The sequence below is a fragment of the Sebastes umbrosus genome, chromosome 5 (assembly GCF_015220745.1).
Source record: "Sebastes umbrosus isolate fSebUmb1 chromosome 5, fSebUmb1.pri, whole genome shotgun sequence".
NCBI lineage: Eukaryota > Metazoa > Chordata > Actinopteri > Perciformes > Sebastidae > Sebastes > Sebastes umbrosus.
In genome coordinates this window covers 38,095,057-38,115,842 of record NC_051273.1, presented here as the reverse complement: position 1 = coordinate 38,115,842, position 20,786 = coordinate 38,095,057, and the positions used below count along the sequence as shown (strand labels likewise).

General features: G+C 38.5%; 1 protein-coding gene across 8 annotated transcripts in view; it reads left to right on the top strand.

Annotated features, from left to right (window-relative positions):
* LOC119488874 (LIM domain containing preferred translocation partner in lipoma) overlaps positions 1-20,786 on the top strand; it is a 234,748-nt gene that overhangs the window by 72,932 nt on the left and 141,030 nt on the right. For all 8 annotated transcript variants that reach the window (XM_037770845.1, XM_037770844.1, XM_037770850.1 and 5 more), the window contains one exon: positions 14,888-15,081. In XM_037770845.1, the coding sequence (XP_037626773.1) occupies positions 14,892-15,081 (190 nt within the window). In that variant the 5' untranslated portion in view covers positions 14,888-14,891. The remainder of the gene's footprint in view (positions 1-14,887; positions 15,082-20,786) is intronic.

The following is a 20,786-nucleotide window of genomic DNA, read 5'->3' as shown; positions in this document are numbered from 1 at the left end:
CTCCCATGATGATAAGAGTGTTAAATACTTGACAAATCTCCCTTTAAGGTACATTTTGAACAGATAACAAAATGTGCGATTGATTGCAATGAAATATTTGAATCGATTGACAGCCCTAGTATAAATATAATGGTCATAGAAATGTAACCTTTAATTTTTTTATCTGATAATCGGCACCTACATGTGGACAGTGGCATACAAACCAAAATCTGAAATGAAGTCAAAAACCAGCTGAATCACATATAAATAGAGTCACTTTAATAAGCAACCATTTATTATTATTAATTAAATCACACAAAACTCAAGATCACAGAACCATTTGTCTATTAATTGATTGGTCGATTGACAGAAAATGAATGGCAGCTATTTTACGATTAATTTTATAATTAATTGTTGATAATTAAGCAGTCAATTTAATCCCTTTTCAAGCAGAAAAGGACAATTCATTTCCTGCTTCCCATTGTGAGGATTTACTGGTTTTCACTGTTTTCTATCGTCAGCTGAATTTCTGTGGTTTGAATTATTTGTAGGACTTAACGGGACATTTGAAAACATCACGTTGGACTCTGGAAAGTTCTAATTATTTTGTGGAATCATTCAGTGTAACTATACAAAATACATTGTGTGTATCCTTTAGGTCTGACAAACATGTTGAATTCATTTCCTGTCTTTTGACAAACTTTTATTCAGAGGTGCTGGCTTTGACTGTAGCCTGTGAGACATTGTTTAATAAAAGAAGAGAATATCCGATGCCTTGTAGGGATGTAACATGCCAAATTCTTGTCTGGATATGTACCACTTTGTTTAAGTTGTCCTCTTTCTTTTATCCCTCTGGGGACTTATCAAGACCTCTCACTGTGTCGGGACTTAACAGTGATGTTTAACTTGACTTAATCCATAACCTACATGTTTTATAGGGATAAGTAAAATAACAAATTACTGTCTCACATTTACGCTCAGGGATCTCCTGTCTTAAGGGGATAAAGAAGTCAATTCTTATTTACTTTCTCACATTTACATGGACTAAAATCTTAAATTTGTCAACTGGATTATTTCTAGGTCTTAGTGTGATAAAAAACTGCTGGCAATGTACAGATAACTTCAGCTACTTGTTAGTACCTGTGTTACATATTTCAGCATTCTGTCAATATAATAGTTTGGACTGTCAAATTTAACGCGATAAAGCGCAATGCAAATTTGTTTTAACGCCACTAATTTCTTTAACGCATTAATGCAACATTAGCGGACTCAGTTTTAAAGCCAGAGTGAAGATACTTGAAGATACTGGCATCACATGAAACTAGAAAACCTAAGGAGTCCATCGGTACCAACCATGTCATACTAGTTTGTCGTGAAGGAGGCTAAATAACGCTCCAAACTTACGCTAAACTTTGGTAAGGAAAGACTGGCATGGCCATTTTCAAAGGGGTCCCTTGACCTCTGACCTCCAGATGTGTGAATGTAAATGGGTTCTATGGGTACCCACGAGTCTCCCCTTTACAGACATGCCCACTTTATGATAATCACATGCAGTTTGGGGCAAGTCATAGTCAAGTCAGCACACTGACACACTGACAGCTGTTGTTGCCTGTTGGGCTGCAGTTTGCCATCTTATGATTTGGGCATATTGTTTTATGGTAAATGCAGTACCTGTGAGGGTTTCTGGACAATATCTGTCATTGTTTTGTGTTGTTAATTGATTTCCAATAATAAATATAAACATACATTTACATAAAGCAGCATATTTGCCCACTCCCATGCTGAGAAGAGGATTAAATACTTGACACATTTTCCCTTTAAGGTACATTTTGGACAGATAAAAAATGTGCATTAAATATTTAAATCGATTGACAGCCCTAATAATAATCAAAATAAATGAAAGACCACTGAAATGAGACAGAAAATAAATGAACTGCATCAGTCAGTAAAATGACTTCCGTCGGTGATGAGATGATCTTATCATGTTGCTGTGCTGTTTGCAGTGGCTATGTTTCAGAACATGATGTCTGACTTGCCCAGTCCTCTGATGCCCTGACACTGGTGTTGCGCTTCCAGCATTAAATTTTTAACACTTGAAAGAGGTCCAAAACAGCCTTTTGCTTTTATTAATATGTCAACACATCCCATATAGTGTCAGGCTTCTGGCACTTTCAAATATTTACCCTTTTGCACAAAACATTTCAAGGTTCATAATGACCACTTGAACTCTTTGCTCTTCCCTTTTTTTCCAAACAGCGGAATGCAGGGAGCGAGCTCTTGTTTGTGTAATGTCGCATTAACCTGTTCAGCCATTCAACCAGCCCTCCAAAGCAGAGCGAGTCCAATGCTGGGAAGACTCGGCAGCAACCTCTTGCAGATGGGAACCTTTAATTTTTAAAGCGTTTTCATCCGCATGGCTGACCCTCCGCACGTTGCGTCACGAACCGTGAGTGCTAATCCCAGTTGCCTCCCACCCCTCTATTTGGTTTGAAAAATCTGCCAGCCAGAGTGTGTCTCCATATTCATCTCTGCAGTGTCTTTTTGAAGTGATGTTTTGATCGGTGCCTAGTGAACCAAGGGCTGTGTAGTTTGAACAGAACTCTACTCATGGGACGAAGCACAAGGTGGGGGAAAAGCAACATAATTGCCCTTTTAAATCTTAGTTCACTTTTTCTTATAAACTTTAAGATATGTAGGAACATTTTCAGTATTCTGAATAGCACTGGACACCCTTTAGTATGTAGTATACAGGATGTGTTTTGTGATCCCAATAACAAGTATTGTGTGTGTAAGCCTGGTATCTCTTCTTCCTCTGTGCCATAGAGCTCTATTGTTGTCCAACAACTATTAAAAACACTTCAATGAGCCACACTGTTATAGTGGGTGACATGTAGCTACCTTAAGTCAGTCCTGTTCAATAACTGTTTTAGACGGGCCACATTTGAAAAACAGTGAAGTGCCAGGGGGCAGGACATTTACATTTCCTATGTCTGATCTGCAAAGCTAGGAATTTAAATGTGTAAACAATATACATTTTTAATCTTCGCAGGTTGTTTTTTAATAAACAAAATGTTGCATTTAACATCGTTTTTTTATTCAGTTTGACTCTCCTAAATTCCCTCTGATTAAACTGCCTGGGTTGACACTTTTTAACAAGCACGTCTGTGCTTAACAAGAAATAACTAATGAATGGACTAATTAGCCTTCTAAAAAAATGGGATCTTCTAATAATCTAACAATGTAAACACCCATAAACTTGGTGTTATTAAATAAAAACAATGATATTGCTTTTAACAGTCTGTACCAGCATCAATATCATGAGTAGGAACATTGATGAATGGGAATAAACTCTTATTGGAAGAAATTATTATTTTTTAAATACTTTTTTATTTATTAATGATCAAAGGGCTGGATTGAGATTGTTAAATGGCCAGGCAATTGAATAGGCCTGCCATAAATCAATTGTCCTTTTGCTGTAAATACTCACTAGAGCACTAAATGTGTATTAATCCGCTGCTAAAAATAGTCCCCAACAAATGCACTATTTACTCCTGTTTACATAATGTTTGCTAAAAACTACAGTGCCTAGCTGTTGTACAGGCTAGTTTTAGATTCTTAGCTTTCAGTTAAAGCCTGGGTAGGTAACATTGGAGAAACCAGCAAGAGTACGATGGATTTTGAAAATGATCCAACCAAAAAACACAGCCCAGTGTTGCCAAGTCTTTTCCAATGAAAGGAGCTAGCAGCACTAGCTCCAAAACTCTCTAAATCTAGAGACAAAAGTCGCCATGTTGGCAACACTTGACGGCCCGTCCTTTCAGGCCTCCCTACAAAGCCACTCCCCCAAAGTTATCATTATGAACATAAACATATCATGAGGAACGATGAACATAGCTATTGTTAGTACTCGCAGCTGTCAAGCTAGTAGCTTGAGGAAGACTCCAGTGGCGCGCAATAGAGTGATGCAAGAATGAGTCCTAAAACCCGTAAATGAGTTAACATTTTAGCACTTCCTGTTCCCTCGTCTGGAAGTCGATGGTTTTTTTGAATGGGTTTTTAGTTAGATGCCTGAAATAAGATCTGCGGTTAACAGAAGCTTAAGAGATTTGAACGGTTTGTGTTACGATACAAAATACGTAAATAAATACCCCACTTGTGAATTTTGAAGCTTTTATATGTTTTAAAACAGGCAGTTGCTAAGAAGTGGCTAAATGAGACTACAAGACATCATCACGCTGACTCGTCCGCCGTTACAGCCTGATTGTGTGTACTCACGTTCATTCCACTGTGGTGTAGTTCTTTTTTTTTCTTTTTCTCTTTCGATTTATGAATTGCTGTCAAGATGTAAAGACCATTTTAACAAATATAAAGAAGAAATGTATAATATATTACCTACCCTTGCTTTAACTACTCTATTACTAAGTTGTTCATCTGTTACTCACCTCACATTTTAAGAGGGTGAACATTTTTGATAAAACCCTTATCAAGGTGAAAACACTTCTGCGTCTCCTGCTGCAACAGGAATCAATCAGCCATAGATCTTTGTGTGTTTGTCTATGTTTCAAAAAGCAACAAAAAGAAGCTCTTGAAACTACTACAGCTTTTTAAAAGCAGAACATCCTGAACACTGCCAGATCAAGTTGTGCAGGTTTGTGTACGTTTCCAACATGCGATTCAGTCTTCCTGCCACAAAGAAGAGTTGCTAGAAAGCATGTCATGCATTCCCCACCAAAAAAAAATCTCTGAACCCTGCCATTTTATGTTTGAATTCTGTACTCTCTGTGGTCCTCTTTGGATGGTTTTGTTTGATAGTTTCCTTGGTGGATATGAAAGATTAATGCAGCAGAAACACCTGCAGCAGTTCCTCAATGACAGCTGTAACAGTGCAGCGGAACAGCTGTGGAAGACAGCCCGACTGCCGTGCCCCCATAAAGCAAACTGTTAAACACGGTGTCACAGCTTTGTGAGTCATGTTGTAACTGCCCCGGCAATCACAATTGACTTTCCTTTCATGAGGCTTCAATACGGATGCAGCCTTTTTTGTGTCTGCGTGTGCACTTTTGACCTGTTTCATATGCCTCACTTATATATCAATCTATTGTGTGTATGCTTTGTACATGTCTTCTTGTGTTGTGTTAAGGGAAGGACTTTTAGTTTTTTATCACATCAATGCTGATACAGAAGAGCGGTAAGCACATGCATAATTCATCTTATTAAGTAGCAGGAGATCACAGAACACTAAGTCAAAGTTAAATAAGCATAAAAGCATGTCATGTTTGGTCTCACATCATCAGACTTCTCTCCCCAAGATGGTACACTGTGCCAGTGCAGGAGAAAGGTCTGAGAGACGTATCACAATGAGGCCACATCTGTTGAGTCACAATGTGTTTACAGCAAAGTTCAAATTCTACACATATTATCTTAGCTTACCGCTCTGCTGCATATTTTGTGTTTGCTTGGGTTTCCTCTGGATGCTCTGGTTTCCTCCCACAGTCCTAAGACACGCAGGGGGAAATGGAAACTGTGAAGTTCTGACTAATGAACTGTCCTAGGTTACCATATCACTGCTGCATGCTAAGACAGTCTCCAACCCTGATTGATAGAAAACAAATTCATAGTTAATACAAAATATTTACATGCACTATACTTCCCTTGGGGGCCACGCTGTACTGCAAAGTGCTCCATAGTGTCTTTAAATCTGATTCAGATATGGTTAGATATGTGAAAGGTACTGAGAAGCTGAAAGCTACAATGCAGCAGTTCTTAAATGTAAAGGAAGAGCCTTGTGTGTATCTTCTCAGCTATTGGTTCATAGATATAATGCATACATGCAAACACAATACTGGATACACCTAGTGTAGCTAGGCTCTACTGGCCTCGTTGAAGAAACATGCTATAGATTATAACCGTCATTTGAATTGCATTTGATGACTATAATTATTCTCAACATGTAATAGGTCCTACCGGATGTCCAGGTCATATTTCTTGGTATAAGCCATAGACTGTATGTAAAGATAGACGACATGACAGCTCCCCTAAAGTGAAGCTAAAACATCTGGATCGCCCCCTGGTGGCTGGCTGCACTATAGGTCATTAACCCCTCCATGTATGATGAGACATGGGCCAAACTATAAAGTCAAAGTACACATCAAATTCATTTTCGGTAGTGATTATCACACTGAAGTATGTTCAAGTGTTCATTTTCCTGATATGTTTTTTTTTTTTTTGTTATTTGATGTTATAAAAAGGGCTGTGATTGACAGCTGCTCTGAGTAGTTGTAGCCGGAGGCTCAGGAGGAAATAACTTTAACTTTCCATAACCGTCACATGTTTATGTAATAGAGCATATGTCAATTTGATCAAAAGGTTCTGGAGATATTATGGTTAGTTGTTGTGTGGGGCCGCCCCCTGTTGATTGGTCGACTAATCTGTCGTTTTGGTCTTAGTTGACTTTTCTTTAGTCGATTAGTCCTTTTTTATGCTTTTTCATGCTGAATGACTTAATTCCAAGAGACTTATGAGCACATCTCTGGTAAACACTAAAGATAGATTTAAAGTGGAGCTTTTGTGTGATTCTTTGAAACTCAGTTATACAGATCTGTCGTTAAATCTACAAGTGTTATGCCGGGTACACACACACGTACAGCGGTCAGCAAAGCCCCAATTTTTGGATGGTTCTAAAGATTATCTTTCCAGATATTCATGTGGTGTGAGGTATGTTGTATGGTGTGAGTGTTTTTTATATCCCCCAATCAGCTCGGAAGTCCATCCTGGCTGCACTGATTTCAAATCGTAAATATTAAACACGTCCAGTATTTACGATGGGATATCCTGTTGTGTGTGGGCAACCCTGCGGACGGCTGATGATGCATTCACGTGGGAAAGAACGATAGCCAACTGAGAACCAAGCTGACTTAGAGCGTCAGGACAACAACCGCCGCGGCTAATGCATGAGCTATTGCAAAACAGGAAGCATGAAGTAGCAGTAAGATGGAGCTCAGAAATGGAGGACGGACTTATTGATTTGTGGCAACAACACAAGTGTTTATTTAACGTGTCTCCATGACTTCATCCATTCATCCTTCGTGAGTTTTCAGTACAAAGTCGCTATTCGCTAATTCTTCCTGCCCGTCGTCCGCAATGTGTTTACAGTAAGTCACGTTTGATCGCCAGAGATTTTGCGAGATTCCCATTTTTTTTAGTGGGGACTCTTGTTGTTCATGAATGAATCTGATAGTGTGCGGTGGCTGTTTTGGCCAAATTGTTGCTCTCCACACACTATAGGAACAAACCTGTTCCATTTAACACAACATGGCGTCATGTGTGGGCTCTCTCACATTTTCACATCTGTTATGATTTGAAAAATGTTATAGTGTGAGCCAGCCTAAAGTCAACTAAGAATCTCTTTGGTTGGGGACAGCCCTATTGTTGTCTTTCTAGCCACACAGCTACCGTGGTGCTAACGTAGCAGCTAGGTGGATAACGCTAACAAGCTGCGGCCGTGCTCGACCTGTAATTGGCTCGGGCGGGTTGTTTCGTGCGGGACCTTGATACCGCGGAAGGGGAGACACGTCGTCCATTTATATATACAATCTATGGTATAAGCAGTTGAAAAGTAAAATAATTTAATGCACTAAGGTGTTATTACATGGGTTGTGTAAAAAGTGAGGTGCCATTGCAATAATCGTGGCTCGTTTGCTTCGGCCTTCAACCCATCTTCAGCTATGAACATCCAGTAAAACTTGACAAGTTTAAACTAAACCAAATTAATTTGTAAAGTAGAACTTGAATAAATAGATTTGGCCTTTTCCATGGTCCTAGTATCAAAGGCCTATGCAATGGATTTTTAACTTAATGTTATGCAGGTGAAAAACTGATTTGAACTGTCAACAGACGGAGCTGATGACATGATGTCCTGATAGAGCTGAGGCACATGTCTATTGAGCCTTTTTCAGCCTAAAAAGCACTGCTGAGTCGCTTCTGGTGTAAGCTGCATCATGAGTCATTGAGCCATTTGATCACAGTCAATTAATTGACATGCTGAACTCTAAAAAGACTACAGTAATGCATACTGTATTTAGGAGGCCCACTTGTTCTGTCTCTGTGGAAGTTGAACGTCAGACTCTAAAGCAATCATCCTCCTAACTAATGCAGGTTCTTTCTTCCTTCAGATCTGACTACAGTAGATTCTTTGTTATGTTTCACAATGTCAAAAGGTGATGCCATATGGTGATTTGAAAAATAATCAGGATCTATTGAAATATACTTTTGCTAAAAACACAGTGTCCAGCTGCTTCAGGAAGTCAGAAAGTATTGAGAGTCCAACATATTGTTTGTCTTGGTCCTCTAATGGGATTCAGTGACAATAAGACAAATATTGAATACAACCAGCCTTATCCTTTAACATATTGAAAGGTTGACTTATCAAAATAAAAAGCCCATATATTTCTGCTTAGTCCTTGTAGTATCTGATAATGCAGATAGTTACTGGTTTTAGTTGCTTAGGTTTTGAGATATTTGTCATTGAGATTTCTTCCTCTACCTCAACACAGTGGAGGTGATTGTGATGCTTTAAACGGTGAAACATTTCGTTTTAAAAACTCCACAGCGACATTTCTTTTCAGAAATAGCGTCCTTGTTACTTTTTTGATTACTTATTACGTACTTTATACATTTTTATTGCGTACTTTTTAAACCACAGAACACACTGTCTACACTACTTATAGGGACCATTTCTCCAATAGAAGGTAGATTTATTTTAAATTTGAACTCAGCTCAGAATGATTATTATGCACTTAAAGGGCCAGTGTGTAGGATTTCAGGGGATCTATTAGCAGAAATGATATGGTAATAATAATATTCATAACTACATTTTCATTAGTGTATGCCACCTGAAATCGTTAGCTTAGAATGAGCCCTTCATATCTCCTTAGGGAGCGGGTCCTCTTCACAGAGTCTGCCATGTTGCTCCTCCATGTTTCTACAGTAGCCCAGAACGGACAAACCAAACACTGGCTCTAGAGAGAGACTTCCACATTTTTATGGTACCTGAAGGCCACCGTAGTTCTCCCACACTCTTGTGAAACTGCGGTAACGTGAGCTCTGCAGTCTTAATTTTGGCAGCTATTTTAGATTTAGTCTTAGTCTTTAGATGAAAATGCTTATTAGTTTTAGTCACATTTTAGTCATTTTTATCCTTCATAATTTTAGTCCAGTTTTAGTCGACAACAGCTCAAAATGTTTGTGTAGTTTTAGTCGCCAAAAAGCCATTTGATTTTAGTCAAAATGTTTTCTCTCTTAATTTTGTCAGCTTTTTAAATTTTTTTTAATTTAATTGTCCTGTTTAGTCATCAGATTATATTGAACATTTCTGTCATTTTAGTCAAACTTGTTTCACATAAAATTTGATCTCATCATTATCTGATGAAAAACACAGGTTGACTGATGAAGAATTCAGCTGCAGCCGCAGCCGCAGTCCATTGTGTGTGTGTGTGTGTGTGTGTTTGAGACAGAGAGAGACAGACAGAGAGAAGGTGGAAGGTAATGAAAATAAAGAGAGATTTTTCAAAGTTTTCAAACTACATTTTAGTCTCGTCCTTTTTCGTCAACGATATTGCCTCTTTGATATCGTCACCGATTTAATGATGACGGTGCCGTCTCGTCATCACCTCGTCTTAGTCATAGAAAAAAAGGTCGTTGAACATATTTCGTCATAGTTTTTGTTAACGAAATTAAAACTGAGCCACAGAGTGCAAAACCGTGGTACCGCCAGCCGCTGTCTGACTTCCGTTGCTCCTAAAGTAGTGTTATTATGGTAAGGACGGCCTCTGAGCAAGGCCAACTGCGTTACCATGGTTTTGCAATCGGCGGCTCACGTTTCCGGAGTCTTGGAAAGGGAGGAGTGAGCAGAGGGGTACTCAGTTGGTTGCAATCTGCCACCACACCACTAGATGCCGGAAAATCCTACACACCGTCCCTTTTAAGAGTTTATAGTTAATATGGAGGCAAAGCAATTAGAAGTCATTATTCACACAAATAGTCTATGAATAGTGATGATATACTGAGGTCATAAGTGTTGGGTTCAGGTTTGTATTCCCAAATCGAATCATTTGTTTTGCAGAAAGTTTATTTGAAATAACAGACAAACTGATTTTAGTGGTTTAACGTGCACTTTAGGGCCCAGTACGCATACGGTGACATCCCACTGTGAATTATTTGCCATCATCAAAAAATGTAACCACATACTGAAACAGACATTTTCCATTCAACGTGTGATGTATTGAGTCTTACTAGCACATTCTAAGATCATTTCTCCACTTCCCCCCCCTCCTTTCTAATTCATCTTTTATTTTGTTAGCCATTTGAGCGTCGAGAAATGAAAGCATTTGCATTGAAAGGACAGGTGGGTGTGAGACACCAGCGCGTGTCTGAATCGTAGCATTAAGAGCACAGGAAAAATATCAAAAGTAAGAACCATTCAGGCGGCAGGAAGAGCAGGGATTTGAGCAGATATTAAAAGATGATTGTGCGTGGGCTTTTTCTCCTGTGCTCCACAGAAAGAATGTAAACCCTGTATCAGTCAGACGGAGGATAATAAACAGCAGAAACATCAGAACGCAGCACAACAAACACAAACAAAAAGAAGGCTGGGGAGAAAAAGCGCGGCATATAAATAGTTCAAATATTTCAAGTGATTTCAGAATGCAATGGTGAAACACTAGATGTTTGTGTCCTCAGCCACAGCAGAGTCTTTTACTCTGTTGTTTTCACTGTAACTGTAATAAGGCCATACAAGTCCGCCAAAAAAATAATCTAATAATAATAAAAAGTGATTAGCTATCAATATTAGCTGCAACTTGATGTAACAATTTCAATCCAAGTGTCCCCCACCATAAAAAAGCAACAAAGACACAAATACATATAATTAGGTCATTTATTAATACATATTTATCTCTCTACATGACATAAAGACACTGATCTTGTTTTTGACAGCTGCATCAACACTGAAAATCATTGCTGGTCATTTTTCAATACACATACAGTATCTGTTATGAAGTCTTTTTGGTATGAAAATACTTTGTTGTTTTCGCCGCTCTTTGTCTCACACATCACTTTTTTGATTTGTTGTTCTGGCGTAGGCTTTGCAAGAAAGGAATGCGAGTAAAAAAAGGTTCGGAGTTCAAAGTGATTTCCTTCCTTCTTTGATACTTTGTTACTTTATTAAATTGGACACATGAATGCATGTCAGAACACAGTGTGTATTACCTTGTTTTTTTATTTTACAAAATAATATTACCAGCTGCTTTAATAATCTGACTCAATAGTTGAAATACAAAAAGTAGACTTGAATAATACACACACACACACACACACACACATATATAATTAGAATTATGGAGACAGTGGCCAGCCACCTCCATTATTATGCACACTTCCTTAGAAACAATGTGATAAATGTAAGATGTTTAAAACTGTACTGAGCCTAGAATATAGAATAGTTTACTACTACAACAAGATCACATTGGGTTTGAACATTTTGAGCAATATGAGTAAGATGACCAAATGATATACTAGTGCTGGTCAGATAAGGATATACAGCTGACTTCTCTATAGAGCTGCTGTCCTTTTATTAGCATTGCTTTCAGCGAGGCTCTCCACCACTTTGTTCCAGAATATATCAAATATATATATATATATCAATAACTATTGGATGGATTATGGATTACGATAGTTCCTAAAAACTTTGGTGATCCCCTGACTTCTCTTTAGCGTTCTTTAGTGTTCATTCTCTTGTTTAGTTTCAGATCTTATACTAGTTCTATATTCCTCTTATTTTATTTTATTTATTCTTATTTTTATTTTTACTTTATTTTTACTAGGGCTGTCAAAGTTAACGCGGCAAATTTTTTTATTAACCCCACTGATTTCTTTAACGTATTAACGCAACTTGTGATTTTTAGGTTGTTGCAGGCTCAGTTTACACATTACACTAGCTTGTAGTGAAGGAGGCTAAATAACGCTCCCAACTTACGGTAAAATTTGGTGAGTAAAAACTGACATGGTCGTTTTCATAAGGGTTTCTTGACCTCTGACCTGAAGATATGTGAATGAAAATGGGTTCTGTGGGTACTAGGGGTGGAACGGTTCACAAAATTCATGGTTGGGTTCATATCACGGTTTTGGGGTCACGGTTTTCGGTTCAGTTCGGTACATTTATGGTACAGCGAGGAGGTCATGTTCTGATTTCAACATGCTTTTCATTTATTTGGCAAAAATAAGTTAATAAATGTTTTCCTTAACAAAAGTATGGCTTCCATAAGGAACATAAACTCTTCTTAATTGTCAAATCTGAACTGAAAGAATAGGTCTTCTACAGTCATTAGTGCAAACAAAAAATGCAGCTTTGTTATTTTCATATAAATATGATGAAATTATAGACTAAGGCCATCAACATAAATTGAAGCATAAACTCAACCAGAACTATACTAAAAAAAAAAGAACAGTATAACATACAGTATGTCTCAATTCCCTGATTATCAGCTCTTAATTGAAAGATGAGTTTTTCCACTCATAAAGTGCAGTATTTGGAGGAGTACGGTTGGATTTCTGTGCCACTGTGTTATTTAAAAATAATTAATAAATATAAAACACATTACAGGGATTGTGCTGCTGGAATTACTGTGTTGCTGAAGTGTATAGCGCGGCTCAAGTAACGTTACGTTAATCATATACTAAAATCCAGCGTCCTCCACGACTGCATAAGGCTGCATATCTTTCACTATAAACCTCCCCGATGCTGTAGTTGTGTTTTTACCCCGTCTGAGTCTGAGTCTGAGTCTGAGTCTGCATGTAGAGGCTGTTTAAATGCTGCGGGGAGATTGTTGCTCTTTCCTACCCGACTCTCTCCTCCTTACACTAACGACGGACACACCGGAGTGTTGCTGCTAGCATCAACCACACGTGTTGCACAATGCTCACCGGAGTGTTGCTGCTAGCATCAACCACACGTGTTGCACAGTGCTCACACAGACGCCGTTTTATCCACCACTTTTTTTCCGTCATTTTCCTGGTAACACTAAATCCGTAATGCTCCATACAGCAGAGCCAAATGATGCTGGTGGATCCTCTAACTGGACTTTATCGTGGCTACTCGCCATTTCCTTATCTGACTGACAGCCACACTCGCCACTTCATCCGTGCCAACTGAGAAGGAGGCTAGGTCACGCTTCATCAACGCATCATATCTTTGGGGTATAACACATGCACAGTAAAATCTGGTCTGCACTCGCAGAAATTGAGCCAATAGCAACGCACGACCACGGCTTCAGTTACACCGCGCATGTGTTAAACCCCGTACCTCAAGACCCATGTCCACCCGTGTCCCAGCCTCCTTTCATAGGCCTTGATCTGTAGTGTGACAATAAACGGGAGCCTAACTCTACATGAAAAACAATACACAATGGGCCTCATAACTTATTTCAAATGAACCGAACAATTCATACACGACCCGAACCGTGACTAGAGAACCGAACGGTTCGGATTCTTTACCTGAACCATTCCATCCCTAATGGGTACCCACGAGTCTCCCCTTTACAGACACTTTATGATAATCACATGCAGTTTGGGGCAAGTCATAGTCAAGTCAGCACACTGACAGCTGTTGTTGCCTGTTGGGCTGCAGTTTGCCATGTTATGATTTGAACATATCTTTATGCTGAATGCAGTACCTGTGAGGGTTTCTGGATCAATATCTGTCATTGTCCACAAATCTCCCTTTAGGATACATTTTGAGTAGATAAAAAATGTGATTAAATTGCGATTAATCACGATTAAATATTTGAATCGATTGACAGCCCTAATTTGTACTTCTTCTGTCTTTGTGCTGCTGTAATGTTAATGCTAATATGGTAAATATTATACCTGCTAAACCTCAGCATCTTAAAGGTGCACTATATGTTATCCAGAGCATTAATATAGCAGCAAACAACTATTGTCTATGTAAAGATATAGAGGAGTAATGTCTACCTGAGCAGAGAATGAAGTCAATCTCCCTCTGTGTGTGCCCCACTGGCTAGCTCATAGCCGCCGCACTGCACTGCTCTTGTGGTTACATCTGATCACGTTGTATCGACCAACGGCGCCATCGCGCCATCCTCCAGTTTGCCCCAGGTTAAAACTGTGAGCTCTGTCAACACTGTTGCCGTTAGCTGCGTGCCGCTGGCTCCGCTGTCCATGTTGAGAGCCATGTGGAGGCAATAGAAATGCTCCCAATCTCGCATATTCTGTAGCATCTTTAATAATGTCAATTTGAGCATGTTGGCATGTTAAACTTAGCACTGAGCTCAAAGCACAACTGTGTATAAGTACAGCCACAGAGCTGCTAGCATGGCTGCAGATCTTGTCTCTCTGCACTGCTTTAAGTCTCAGGATGCTTCAAACCAACTATGTCATGTGATGTGTCTCCCTACCAGTAAAGGCAGCATTAGTGTTTATACCAGTTTGGAGTAGATAAACCAGAGTGCAGGGTGAAAAGCCTCTTTATGGATGCATCTGACTGCTTCCCTGAATCCTGTGTCTTTTGCGTGACTTGCGTTCATAGTGTTGCACTCACAGTCGAACAGTGACAGAATTAGTCAAATAGAGGAGGCCTTGAGACAAATATTGAAACCATGCCACATCACACCTGCATTCTTTGAGGTGATGGATTGTTTGCTTTGATAAATGTCGTTGTGTTATTAACGTTGGATTCTTTAATTCATTGACATTGATTTATCCTATTTGATCCATAGTTATGTTTCCTCATTTCTCTGCTCTCAGAGAGTCTCCATCACCCATGTTGATTGATGTTACGTCGTCCTTGAATTTGAATTCAGGTCCAAGCTTAATAAGTTTTGTTTTTCCTCATCAGAACCATGTGGAACCCAGCGAACAGTAACGACCAGACGGGACAGGTGGCTGCCAGGATGGAGACTACATTGGGCAGTGCAAGCATCTCCGTCTCCCAGCAGCAGGCACCCAAGAAATTTGCCCCTGTGGTCGCACCCAAGCCCAAGTTCAACCCTTACAAACAAATGGGAGAGCCCGCCCACTCTAACACTGCAGGTAACAACACAGGAGAAACACCAAACCTTTATACTGCCACTTTAGATACTATCTGAAACGGGAACAAATCAAGAAAAGTATTGTTTCTTTCCCCCACTGGCTGGAGTTTGTCTTTAGTATGTCATTTGTGTCTCAAAGTCGCATCTTCATCGTTTTTCCAGCCAGGTCAGACTGGGCCCAAACTCTCCACAATCTACTACATTTACAGATATCTGACTTTGCTGACGTCAAACATATTTTATGTTGCCCTCTCCACTTTTAGTACCAGTCTACATGCAGTCATGTCCCACTTCTGCTTAAATGATGTATTTTTCTCAACAATGAACTGTGCAGCTTTCCCTCAGGAATGAGTGAACTTGAGTAGCAATGTCATGGTATTGATTGTGAGTAGCCGTACAGTCTCCAGCAGACAAAACCCCAACTTTAAATGTCTAACTATTTTCACTTTAAAACAGCTACTGAGCTACTGTTAATTCTCTTACAAAACACAATTGTTAAAGACACAATTAATATCTAAGCTATTTATTTAAGAATTATATAAATTTTTTCACCCATTATTTGCCAGATAGCAGTGCTGTTTAGTAATGGTTTCCATAGGTCTAATATGCTATATTTTTACAATCCTATAAAGCTCATTGATAAAAGATGTGACTCCGGTCTACAGTATGCTGAATCTGGACCGTGAACAGACCTCAGCAAAGCTTTCACCATCACCTGCAAAACAGAGAGGGGCAGTAAATAATGTACAAACAGAGCTGGAGAATAGGAGTGTAACAAGGCACTGAAACATACTCAATGATGCCAGAGAGCATTCTATTGCCATAGTAACATTGATCGTCAACCCTTACATCTAAGTATAATTCTAGTTCATTGCAGCATGGATCGTATGGTTGTACTTTTGGCACTTGTTTCAGAGCATCGGATATGCTCCGATTGAATGCAAAGGGAATTTTTAAGTCACGTTATTAAGCTTTTTCTATCAAAGTATGGATCGACCGTATGTGGCAGCTCAGACTCTGACTGATATCACGGTCACTATATCGTGACAGTAGTGCATGAAACAGGTAACCTGAAAAAAATCCTGTGCCTCGGTGTCCTCCGTTGCTACTAACGGCATCTGCAAGATTTCACAGACCGGAGGAAAACAAGCAGTAAGAGCTGATCTGAGGTCGTCTGTCAATCACTCGCAAACTCCGATCAAATGGTCAAACTAGGCAGCGCTGATCAAATATGAATCAATATTCTGTTACTGTAATGTCTATTTCTCTCCTCAAATGTTTTCAGAATCATCTTGTAGTGCACGGTTTAGCTGTAAAATGATAAAGTCGCCATTGTGAAATCTGGTGAAGGAACGCCAAGTTCCGGTCACATGACCGGAGCAGAGCCAATAGGAACGCTCTCTCAATGAAATGTGAGTGGTCAAAGTCTCCCGTCACGGGCTAGATGTTCTAAAGCCTGAAAACAGAGCCATGAGGAGGAGCAGAAGTCTACTTTTCTCTCAGAACACTTGAATTACAATATGCTGAAAGGTTATTATGGCATTTTTGCCCAATGATGCCAAAAATATACTGCCTACTGCCACTTTAAGTCACGATACGATCTTATATGCGATTTTAATGCAATATTTTGCGATCTATTACCTTTTCTCAACTGCAAATTATGCAGTTTGTCAACATCTGTTTCTTCTAATAAGATAAGTTTTTCATTTTGTTCATTTCAAAGTTTTCATTGTCATATCTTGAGGTCAGAGGTCAAGGGACCCCTTTGAAAATGGCCATGCCAGTTTTTCCTTTTGCGTAACTTTGGAATGTTATTCATCGTTTTTCCCAAGAAGCTAACATTACACGGTTGGTACCAATCAATTACTAGGTTTTCTAGTTTCATATGATACCAGCTATAGTTCACTCTAGCAGGGCATGCTGGCGGGCCAAGGTTAATAGTTTATTTAATAAATAGGGCTGTAAATCGATTACAATATTTAATCACGAGTTATGACATGATTGTCCATGATTAATTTGCGATTAATCTGTTCAAAATGCACCTTAAAGGGAGATTTGTCAAGTATTTATCAACATGGGAGTGGGCAAATATGCTGCTTTATGCAAATGTATATATATTTATTATTGTAAATCAATTAACAACACAAAACAATGACAGATATTGTCCAGAAACCCTCACAGGTACTGCATTTAGCATAAAACAATATGCTCAAATCATAACATGTCAAACTGCAGCCCAACAGGCAACAACAGCTGTCAGTGTGTCGGTGTGCTGACTTGACTATGACTTGCCCCAAACTGCATGTGATTATCATAAAGTGGGCATGTCTGTAAAGGGGAGACTCGTGGGTACCCAGAGAACCCATTTACATTCACTGATCTGGAGGTCAGATATGGAGCGGGATTTAACCTCTTTCGCGACAAGCTAGTATAACATGGTTGGTATCAATGGATTCCTCAGGTTTTTCTAGTTTCATATGATATGCCAGTATCTTTACTCTACACCCAATATCGCAAGTTGTGTTAATGTGTTAAAGAAATTAGTGCCATTAAAACAAATTAGTGTAACTTTGATAGCCCTAAAAATAAAAGATCAATAGTTGACGTCCGTGTATCGATACAATATTGCCACGCAAAATATTACGATACTATGCTGTATTGTTTTTTTCCCCCACCCCTAATATCACAACTCATCAGGAACTCTAATACTTTGTTAGAGACCTGATCTTTCTACCTTTTTGCCTCTGTACATACATCGAGTGGAGCCGTAAGGCCTTGCAATAATTGCACATTTTTTGATGGAGTTGTGCTTCCTGCATACACTCACATCTTAGAATTGTGACAGAGTTCTTGTTGCATGTCTAATTTCTAATGCACAAACAGTGTGAAGACTGTGGTTTGCAGTCATGTGTGAGTCCAGGAAGCCTTGTGATGTCTGCTTTTTTTTGCTCCTCTTGGGAGCTGATGGTTTGTTTGTATGAAAAAGGTTCTCATACTCCAGGTTAATATGCAATTAACACATTTACTAATAGAGTTTTAATGTAACTTATTTAATTAGTCTTTGTTCCATTGCAACAGGATTACAGTCGGGAATCATTAAGATTTACCTATCAGGCACAGATTATTTAAGATAATGTAGAATGAAGTTTAGCAAACACAGAAGCTGTGCTCTACAGAGCAGAACTCTGTATCTGTTTTACATGAGACGGATATGACTCCACAGCGAGACAACTGAGAGAGATTCTTTTTATATTTTCTAAATTAAGACTTCTGGTGTTGAGACAAGTAAGTAAAGATGTAAAATGTGTTTGATTTTTAGGTTTACATGGGGATATTTTAGTGTTCATAATAATAAGCACAAGCCTTTTTGAACCTAAGAAACACAATAATAGGATGATTGCTACAAATGAAGATAAACTAATCTCTTATGCTGCTGAGAATAATAAGAGAATAATGTAATTTAAAATCTTTTGGAGTCATTGGTGATAAATAAAACTGCAAAATGAAGACACCTACTCAGTGTTACCTACAGGCCTTTTACAGGCAGGCATTTTTGTATATGCTCAAAGTAACCGTAGTAATTTATAGGAAAACAATACACAACTTTAAAGAGTTACATCTATATTCTTTTTATTATTATTATTTATTATATTTTTTTCATTTAAAAAAAGAAATATATATATATATATATATATATACACGGTATATACCGTGTATATATGTATATATATGTATATGTATATGTATATATATCTATATATATTTATATATAGATATATATAGATATGTATACATATCTATATATGTATATATAGTTATGTGTATATCTATATATATATACATATATATATATAGATATACATATACAGACGTAGGCAAAGTTGTTGGTAACGTTCCGTTAAAGAGAGAAAAACCCACAATGGTCACTGAAATAACTTGAAACTGACAAAAGTAATAATAAATAAAAATTTACTGAAAATTAACTAATGAAAATCAGCTGTTGCTTTTGAATTGTGGTTCAACAGAATCATTTTAAAAAACAAACTGATGAAACTGGCCTAGACAAAAATGATGGTATCCCTAGAAAAGATTGAAAATAATTTGACCATAGGGACATATTAAACTAAGGTGTGTCCTGTAATTAGCATCACAGATGTCTTCAAACTTGTAATCAGTCAGTCTGCCTATTTAAAGGGTGAAAAGTAGTCACTGTGCTGTTTGGTGTCATGGTGTGTACCACACTGAACATGGACCACAGAAAGCTAAGGAGAGAGTTGTCTCAGGAGATCAGAAAGAACATTATAGACCTTCATGTTAAAGGTAAAGGCTATAAGACCATCTCCAAGCAGCTTGACGTTCCTGTGACTACAGCTGCACATATTATTCAGAAGTTTAAGGTCCATGGGACTGTAGCCAACCTCCCTGGACGTGGCCGCAAGAGGAAAATTGATGACATATTGAAGAGACGGATAATATGAATGGTAACCAAAGAGCCCAGAACAACTTCCAAAGAGATTAGAGGTGAACTCCAAGGTCAAGGTACATCAGTGTCAGATCGCACCATCCGTCACTGTTTGAGCCAAAGTGGACTTAATGGAAGACAACCGAGGAGGACACCAAATCATAAAAAAGCGAGACTGGAATTTTCCAAAATGCATATTGACAAGCCACAAAGCTTCTGGGAGAATGTCCTTTGGACAGATGAGACAAAACTGGAGCTTTTTGGCAAGTCACATCAGCTCTATGTTCACAGACGAAGAGATGAAGCATCCAAAGAAAAGAACACTGTACCTAATGTGAAACATGGAGGAGGCTCGGTTATGTTATGGGGCTGCTTTGTTGCATCTGGCACAGGGTGTCTTGAATCTGTGCAGGGTGCAATGAAATCTCAAGACTATCAAGGCATTCTGGAGCGAAATGTGCTGCCCAGTGTCAGAAAGCTTGGTCTCAGTTGCAGGTCATGGGTCCTCAAACAGGATAATGACCCAAAACACAGCTAAAAACACCCAAGAATGGCTAAGAACAAAACATTGGACTATTCTGAAGTGGCCTTCTATGAGCCCGGATCTAAATCCTATTGAACATCTGTGGAAGGAGCTGAAACATGCTGTCTGGAGAAGGCACCCTTCAAACCTGAGACAGCTGGAGCAGTTTGCTCACGAGGAGTGGGCCAACATACCTGTCGACAGGTGCAGAAGTCTCATTGAGAGTTACAGAAATCACTTATTTATTTATTTATTTATTTAAAAAGGATCCCCATTAGCTGATACCAATAGCACCAGCTAGTCTTCCTGGGGTCCGAAATCATGTACATTAATTTATCACATACATACTATATACAACATCACATTTGTGTTACACTAATAACACTCAAATTTTCAAACATATATAAATTTCAAATTTCAAATTCATACACAAATCTTCCACAATTTTTTTTTTTTTTTTGTTTAGCCTCAAGGCTCATACTTGATTGCAGTGATTGCCTCAAAAGGTTGTGCAACAAAATATTAAGTTAATGTTACCATCATTTTTGTCTAGGCCAGTTTCATTAGTTTGTTTTTTTAAATTATTCTGCTGAACCATAATTCAAAAACAATATCTGATTTTCATTAGTTAATTTTCAGTGAATTTTTATTTATTATTACTTTTGTCAGTTTCAAGTTATTTCAGTGACCATTGTGGGTTTTTCTCTCTTTAACGGAACGT